Source organism: Leptodactylus fuscus, chromosome 5, assembly GCF_031893055.1.
Source record: "Leptodactylus fuscus isolate aLepFus1 chromosome 5, aLepFus1.hap2, whole genome shotgun sequence".
Classification (NCBI taxonomy): Eukaryota; Metazoa; Chordata; class Amphibia; order Anura; family Leptodactylidae; genus Leptodactylus; species Leptodactylus fuscus.
The window spans coordinates 22705465-22714447 of record NC_134269.1 but is presented as its reverse complement, the minus strand read 5'-3'; the positions used below and the strand labels follow the sequence as shown (position 1 = coordinate 22714447).

Sequence of the window (8983 nt, the reverse complement as noted above, 5' to 3'; positions counted from 1 at the left end):
TGTTCAGCTCTTTCTAGGGTAACACTTAGCTTGTCCGTATTCCACCTATGAACAAAGTATATTTTTCTTGATTTCTTCACCTATTGGAGACAAATTATATAATTACAGGGAGCGGAGTCCAAAAAATAAGAAGAAAACAATAGGAAGATAAGAAAAAAAAGAAAACCCCACTCATTGACATACATGGTTACAGAGCCCTCTAGTGGTCAAAGGAGATCATTTGTTTCAGGCCATGACAACTGATGTCCAAGTTCTGACAACACAAGAGCCCATGAGCAATCGAGGGATTGTCTGCTTTGCCCCCCAAAATGCTGATCACAAGTTATCCTGCGGCTGGGACCCCAAGCAGTTGGCTATAGACTGCGTCAAAACCTAGCATGACATGATAAGTTTCCCTACAGCGCCTCCGCAGGGGAAATAAAGAAACACTCTTTGTACCATTCTCCAATCTGGTAATAGATATGACAAATGTGATGAGCCCCAACAGCATGGGGAGTCATATCGGTCACCCGCTAGCCCTGACTGAACTCATACCTCCCAACCGTCCCGATTTCCGCGGGACATTCACGATTTGGGTTACATGTCCCGCGGTCCCGGTTGGAGGGAGGTATGTCCCGATTTCAACTCAGATCTGCGTCCAGAGGACGCAGATCTGAGTTGAACACATATGCGGCTGAAGCAATGAGCTGACACAGGTCAGCTCCTTGCTTCGCCGCTGCCGCCGGCTACTGGCTTGTAGACGCGATGTGACGTCATCACATCGCGTCTACAAGCCAGTAGCCGGCGGCAGCGAAGCGAGGAGCTGACCTGTGTCAGCTCCTTGCTTCAGCCGCATATGTGTCAGCGAGAGAGGCGCGCAGAGAGCGGCGAGGGAGCGAAGGAGAAGGTAAGTGTAATGTGGAGGTGGAACGTGAAACTGGGGGCAGATGAAGGAGAGGACGGCATGACACTGGGGACAGAGATGGAGGGACATGAATCTGGAGCAAGAGATGGAGAGGACATGAATCTGGGGGCAGAGATGGGGGGGACATGAATCTGGGGGCAGAGATGGAGAGGACATGAATCTGGGGGCAGAGATGGAGGGACATGAATCTGGGGGAAGAGATGGGGGGACATGAATCTGGAGCAAGAGATGGAGAGGACATGAATCTGGGGGCAGAGATGGAGAGGACATGAATCTGGGGGCAGAGATGGAGGGACATGAATCTGGGGGCAGAGATGGGGGGGACATGAATCTGGAGCAAGAGATGGAGAGGACATGAATCTGGGGGCAGAGATGGAGGGACATGAATCTGGGGGCAGAGATGGAGGGACATGAATCTGGGGGCAGAGATGGGGGGACATGAATCTGGAGCAAGAGATGGAGAGGACATGAATCTGGGGGCAGAGATGGAGAGGACATGAATCTGGGGGCAGAGATGGAGGGACATGAATCTGGGGGCAGAGATGGGGGGACATGAATCTGGGGGCAGAGATGGAGGGGACATGAATCTGGGGGCAGAGATGGGGGGACATGAAACTGGGGGCAGAGATGGAGGGACATGAATCTGGGGGCAGAGATGGGGGGGGACATGAATCTGGGGGCAGAGATGGAGGGGACATGAATCTGGGGGCAGAGATGGGGGGGACATGAATCTGGGGGCAGAGATGGAGGGACATGAATCTGGGGGCAGAGATGGGGGGACATGAAACTGGGGGCAGAGATGGAGGGACATGAATCTGGGGGCAGAGATGGGGGGGGGAGACATGAATCTGGGGGCAGAGATGGAGGGAACATGAAGACAAGTAGTAAGGATCAGGGTAGGGGCCCCTGTAACCTATTGGCTGTGGTAGGGTCAGACTATGGAGCACATCAGCTGGGCCTGGTATGACCGTCACTAGTCCACGGCTATTGCCAAAGACAGTGTTACTGGTATTTGGCTAACAATTGAGTTCTGTGACTAACTTCCAGGTACTGTATATAGCAATGGGGCACCAAGGTGGGCAGGTGAGGGCATAATAACATTGTCACACATATTTGGAATCACAACGTTGTGCCAACTCCAATGGCATCATCATTGATCATATACACATTTAAAGGGGGAGTCCATAAGTCATCTACCACTTTCTAGAACACCCCTTTAATAATGCAATGAACTCCACTATGACATCCCTTTATTCACTATTCACCTCTATGACATCTCAAGCAAAGAACAGCCTTTTACAATTCACCTGCAATACAAGAGCGCCCTCCAGTGTATACAGTCTCCCAGACGCATGCGCAAGTACGTGGTGACGTTACCTTGTGGGCAACGTCCTCGCTAGTGCTGGCAGTAACGGCTTCAGCGTCGCGTCCTGTGCGCCGGAATTCAGCCTGTCATGCCGTGCAAGTGACCTTCCTGCCTTCATGTGAGAGGATTCGAGCCCGGGATGATGCTGAGGGGTCTCCTGCTGACCTGTAGCCGGAGGGGGCCTGGGATACGGGTGAGTGATGGTGCCCAAGAGGTGTAGTAGTGATTGTACCTGTGTAATGTCATATTGTATGTGTGAGGAATGATACAGTCCGGTTTAATAGAATGGAATAGTCTTGTTTTATAGAATGGTACAGTCCAGTTTGATATAACAGCATAGTCTTGTATTATAGAATGGTACAGTCCGGTTTAATAGAATGGAATAGTCTTGTGTTATAGAATGGTACAGTCCGGTTTCATATAACAGCATAGCCCTGTGTTATAGAATGGTATCGTCCTGTAATACAGAATCTATAACGTGTTTCTTGCCACCTATTGTAAAACTACAACTCCCAGCATGCCTTAAGTACACAATTCTGTCAGGGAATTCTGGGAGTTGTAGTCTTAGTCGTAGTTTTGCACCAGGTAGAGCTCCATGGATTGGAGACCAGTTACTCGTTGTGAAACTACTACTCCAAGCATTGCCTGACAGGCTGCAGCTGTCAGGGCATGCTGGGAGTTGTAGTGCCGCACCCGGTGGAGGCCCACGGATCAAAGACTACTGAACTGAACACCGAGTCCCCATAGTTGTGCTTAGTCCGGTTACAGCAGCCATCTTTTGCATCTATAGAGCCATCCTTTAGTCACCCAGGCTCCGGACAGATATGTAGACCCTGTTCAGTCCGCCCCCTCTTCGTGTTTTGTGTATCCTCCGGCTAGCGCTGACATTGAGGTACATCACCCGTCACATTATATTGACATCTGACAACTTTACTTCTTCCTTGCAGCTTCTCTCATCCTTCTCCTCTGACCCGGCCATTCCTTCCAACCTCATCCTGCCTGCCGGATTAAAAGACGGACCCATCAAATGTACGTGAGGTCGTGTAGTGGGGATTGTATTATGCATTGCTGGATTATAGGAATTCCACCCTATACGTGTATCGATAGATTTACAATTAAATAATTCCTTTAATCCGGCATGAATGGAACCTGAGAGGTAGCGGATTATGTCAGATTATTGGATGCTCATACAAGGATACATTCACTACAGGGCATTTAATCTAAATGCGTTTATAGATTTCCATATGATCAGATTTTCTGGATTATTGGATGCTGGATTAAAGGGATTTCATTATGTACACCTCACGAGATGTCATCTAGGAAGTTCATTTATTCCAGTTGTGTTTTTTGGGTTCCAGGGCATCAGATTTTCTGGATTATTGGATGCTGGATTACAGGGATTATTTCATATACAGATTATTGGATGCAGTCTGTAAATGAATGTTTTCCAATTGTGTTATTAATGTTCCTGATCAGACTTCCTGGATTACTGGATGTCAGATTAAAGGGATTTCAATGCAGACTACATTTTATAATCTGTATATACAATAAAATCCCTTTAATCCGGCATCCGGTAATCCAGAAGGATGGGTAATCTGTCACTTTACTAACACAAGTGGAATAAATGAAATATGCAGACTACATCCCATAATCTGTATACAAATTTCACTTATTCCACTTGTGTTAGTAAAGTGACAGATTACCCATCCTTCTGGATTACTGGAGGCCGGATTAAAGGGATTGCTTTATATACAGATCACTAGATGTCTGGGGGGGGGGGGGAAGGGCTAGGGCCAGGGGTTCCACTGCGGGAAGGGGCATGAGCGCGGGGAAGCCAGGGGCAGGCGGTAGTTAGAGAGGCCACGGGGCCAAGCGAGAGGCAAGGGAGGGGCGGGGTCGTGCAGGAGTGGGCACGGGGAAACACCACGGATCATAACTAACAGCAAATGGCTAAATATATGCGGCTCAATGGCAACCCGCAGACGAATGCTAGTAAAGGTATAAATCTTTCTTGTAAATATAAAGACCTCATGTTTAGCTTTGTTTTTCTCTACGTTCCAGTCCAGCGCCCCCCGGTGGATCTCTCCCGGCCTGTGGTGCGAGCATGTAATATCCCAGTGCCCGCTCACTTATCAGCCAAGACTGTTTGGTTGGAATCCCTGGACGAGCAGGAGGATGAGCCCACGAGCCTGGTCCAGCTACACCCCGATGTGTTTGATGTCCCCCCCAGGTGAGTGGTATATTATGTATCTATTACAGGAGTGGATATATAGTGTAGGTACGTATAGGTGTATAGAAGGTAGTGCTGGTTTATTTACTGTTGCCCAATGATCAGGCGATTGGGGGCCAGTGCGCTTATGTGACCTGGTGCTCCGTTCACTGCTATGGGATTACATTCCTGGCGCTCCAGTCACAAGGGCGGCTTTCGGTCATCTTTCCTCCTGATCATTGGGTGACCCAGCGTTCGGGCCCCCAGTGGTCTCATACTTATTCCCGGTCTTTTGGATAGGAGATAAGTATCCATAACGGGACAATCTCTTTAATTGTAGCAAGACATTGATGCTAATGGGAGTTGTGCGGATCCTTGTGCCGTGTCCACCCCCTAGTGGTGACTACTTTATATAATTGGCACAGGTCTGGGGATACTTGAAGGGTCTTGGTGGCTCTGCAGTGGGCACCTGGACAGTCCATGATGGAGACTCCGTTCCTGGTCTAGTGTTGTCCTGTAGGCGACCATTGAGGATAGTAATATGTCCTTCTTCTCTGTCTCTGTTCTTAGGATTGATGTCCTTCACCAGGTGGTAACATGGCAGCGGAACTTCAAAAGAATTGTAAGTAGCCATGTATCTCCTCCAGGTCTCACAAGTGTATATTGTTACAAGCTGTATAAAGTACGCTCCAAGCCTCAACCACATATAGTATAGACGCATCCTCCATATAGACGCATCCTCCCTCTCCGCCAGGGGGATGACATTAAGGAGCACTCTAGCCCTGATCCCCGCCTCGCCCCCAGCGTCCTACATATGTGTGCTGGGCAGTGTGACTGTCTGGATATCTAGGCTAGTTCTTACCTAATATAGATTCCCATTCTGGCACCAGATTGAGGAGGAGGCCGCACCCTCTTGATAAAGCTCTCGGTACCTCTGCCAGTCGGGCCATTTATTAAGACTGGAGTACGATACGCCAGTCTTCATATATTTTCCCCGTACCCCTGTGCAGCCACGTGACCCTTCCCCTGTGTAGAACGTCTCCTGGTTCCCATCTTCTCCCCACCTCACAGTGAGCAGGAAGATTTGGCTGAATGAATTGCTCACTAAAGTCGGGGCCGCAGGGCGGGCACCACCACAGTTATGGGTTCTCATACCGGATGTTCATTCTGCCATCTTTCAGAGCTATGCTAAGACGAAGACTCGTGCAGAGGTCAGAGGAGGAGGAAGGAAACCCTGGGCACAGAAAGGCACAGGGCGGGCACGGCAGGGCAGCATCAGATCACCTCTGTGGAGAGGAGGTAGGTGCGCTGTAATTCTGCTCTTCTTATATATTCCCTATATACTCTCCGCCTGCGCTCAGGGAATCCTGGTGATAGACATTAGACATCTGCCATTGCCTCTATTTCTCAGCCATGTTGTCTCTTTACAGGTGGAGTAGCTCACGGTCCCCGGGGCCCTACAAGCTATTATTACATGTTACCTATGAAGCTCCGTGTCCTGGGCCTGAAGACTGCACTAACCACAAAGCTCGCTCAGGTAGAGTACCCCTTATCTCCTATACACTATACTGTACACATAAGGATGGATGGAGTTCTTCTCCTTTGGTAATTATTTTTCACGTTAATCCATTAACGCTTCTTTCTTCCCACAGAGAGATCTTCACATAATTGACTCCATTGAGATCCCTTCCCCAGACCCTCAGTACCTCATTGATCTCTTCAGCCGGCGACATTGGGGAGAGTCCGTGCTCATTGTGGATGTGTAAGTACCAGAGTGTTAGGGAACAGGAAAAAATGGCCCAAAGTAATCGTATGTATGGTATACAAGGGCAATCACAAAAGAAAGTATGACCAGCTGTAGACTGTCTACACTTTGGAGACCTTACTTTTGGAATTGCCTTCGTAGTTATAGCGGTCGGAGCTTGACATCTAGTGGAAAATTTTCTGGATGACTGCAGCCACCACTAGAAGGAGCTCAGGAGCTTTTTGCATACTGTCTACACATGGAAATCAATGGGAACACAGTACGCTGTAAGCTCATGAGCTCTCCTAGTGGTGGCATCTGGTAATTGGGTGAATGTACTTAGAATAATTCTTATTTTTATGTAGAATTTTTTTTTTTCTTGATTGAATTTGTGTGTTTTTCACAGTGATAATAATGCTGATAGATAAATCTTACTAGTGTGGTTTCTTTCACAGCAATGAAGACATGCCAGAAAATATTCTCAGTGCGACAGTCAATTCAAAGAAGATCAATCTTATTCCAGCCATAGGTAACATTGTCGTGTTTTGTTATTTTTAAAGGGTGGTTATTAATGGGTGTCCAGTTTTTTTTTTATATATATATATATATATATATATATATATATATTTTTATTTTAGTCCTCTTAGTCAACTTTTCCATGCGATTATTGACACGACATGCATATTACTAATGTTGCACCCCAAGGTTACACTACGGCTGCCAAATCCTCCCTCACGTCTCAATTTATGCGTGACATGGTGTGAGTAGTTCTACCAATACAGAGCAGATAATAATATTTCAGCATTGAATCCACTGGCGCAGCACTTTGATAGCTGCCTGATAATCTGGCAAGATGACATCAGGGCAATACTGTCGGCTTTCCTGGTATGTGCCCCGGGGATGAAGATATCAGTGCTAGAGATGAGTATATTCGATCGAGTGCCTCCGCCGCGTAGTTCTTGGTGTGGAGGGGCGCTGGGAAATGTGGGAGGGGCAGAAAAATTTGATGCCCCTCCCACCTTCCCTGGCGCTTTTTTGCAACGGGAACTGTATTCGATCGAATATACTTGCTCATCTCTAATCAGTGCCGTTAGTTTCTGTACCGATATCTCCCCACTGTCAGAAGGGCGTTCCTCATAACTCAGCATCATCACTGCGCTGTGAGGAATGCCCAATCCCCAACAGTACTCTATGGTAGCCTTGTCCTGTCAGAGGGGGCGATGACATTGAGCTGTGGGGAATGCTCACTCACAAAAAAGCTGAGATTCTATAAAAGGATTAGAGATATCACTAGCTAAATCACAGTTGGGATGTAATTTTATATGCATTGTGAGTTTCTGCATATCAAGTTCAAATTCCCAACTAGTGATATCTCAGGTTCTGGTATAGCTGGTACTGCAGCCAAGAATCTCAGCTGTCTTGTGATACCACAACCATTTTTCTAGGTGGTATAAAACTGGAGATACAGCCATGTGAAATGACCACCCCCTTTGGCTTTAACTCTGCATATCTACAAAATAACTATGTACAGACTTTCCTTAGTAACGGCTCCGTTAGAGGGTTGTAAGGAGAAGGTTACAGTCTGTTTTATAATAAAAAGGAAGTTAGATAGGATAATAAAGCATATTACAAAAATGGTCACCAAACACCCATTGTGAGGAAAAAAAGTGGGAGTTACACTTAATAGTTGATGACCTATACTTAGCATAGGTTAGGTCTGACATTTAGGACCTCTTCTGATCAGCTGCCTGAACAGGCCTCAACCTTTAGGTGAGCTCTGCCAAGCCTACTTGCTGTACATTGGTATAGCATCTGCGCTTTGTATAGCAGCGTGGCCTATTCACTTGAAGATGACTGGACAGCCATTGCACCATGTGACTAATAAACGTGACATCACACGGCCTATGAAGAGATGGCGAGTGTCGCTTCCGATTGGGTGTCCAATTCTCCATTGATCTTTGATGACCAATCAAAAGTCCAGTAAACCCCTATAATGTGTAGTAAAAGCTGCCGGAGGGTTCACACCAATCCAAGTTGTGCGAAGGCGGACACTTCTTCTACATTCAACTGAACACCTTCTTCTTCTCTCCCTGACAAGGTATGAACGTCTACAGCATGCTGAAGCACGATACCGTCCTCCTGACCGTTGCAGCTGTGGATTTCCTAGAAGAGAAATTGTTATGGCACGATTCCCGTTACGCACCCTTGCACCCTTTCGGATTACCCTACAGCGACTTCCCCTGAACACAAGACTCGCTATTTTGTACATAATATTACATTTCAATAAAAGCGAAGAAAATCCCGTCTAGTGTCTGTGTGCTATGGTCAAATTAAAAATACAGAAATAAGAATTTTATAGAAATCTAAAAATAGTTCCGGTAAATGTTAGTTCCTAGTATGGATCCTTTCAGACAGCCATGTTGGCTTCAAGAAATAGCTAGACAGCTACAGCCGGATTTTCAGCATCATAAAGATTTAGGGGGCTGTGAGTTCCCAGGGGTCTACTGCATCATTTAAGGATGGGACAGGAGACCTGCAGAAGTTTGGGCACTCACAGCGTCATAAAGGACTGAAGAAATAGTGGAGAGCAACCATGCAACAATAAAGAAGGGGGAACGATGGTGTAACCAATGGTGAAATGAGGAGAAACACTGACCATCTGACTAGAAGCATTCTGGCCATACCAACCACGTGACACTTTGACCAATGTTGATATGTCTTGCTTCCCTTTGGTTAGGGGTATAATCCATACGTTCTTAG

At 47.0% G+C, this 8983-nt stretch overlaps 1 protein-coding gene across 1 annotated transcript; it reads left to right on the top strand.

Annotated features, from left to right (window-relative positions):
• The first annotated feature begins 2335 nt into the window (after positions 1–2335).
• Positions 2336–8525, top strand: MRPL4 (mitochondrial ribosomal protein L4). The gene is made up of 9 exons (XM_075276081.1): positions 2336–2463; positions 3218–3299; positions 4332–4500; positions 5050–5101; positions 5661–5778; positions 5910–6016; positions 6132–6241; positions 6679–6752; positions 8322–8525. The coding sequence occupies exons 1-9, from the start codon at positions 2410–2412 to the stop codon at positions 8465–8467; spliced, it is 912 nt and encodes a 303-aa protein (XP_075132182.1). The 5' UTR covers positions 2336–2409; the 3' UTR covers positions 8468–8525.
• Positions 8526–8983: the final 458 nt, after the last annotated feature.

Coding starts and splice junctions, on each gene's coding strand:
- MRPL4 (XM_075276081.1), top strand. CDS start 2,410: ATGATGCTGAGGGGTCTCCTGCTGACCTGTAGCCGGAGGGGGCCTGGG. Junction 4,501..5,049: donor GTGTTTGATGTCCCCCCCAG/GTGAGTGGTATA, acceptor CTCTGTTCTTAG/GATTGATGTCCTTCACCAGG. Junction 5,102..5,660: donor AGCGGAACTTCAAAAGAATT/GTAAGTAGCCAT, acceptor GCCATCTTTCAG/AGCTATGCTAAGACGAAGAC.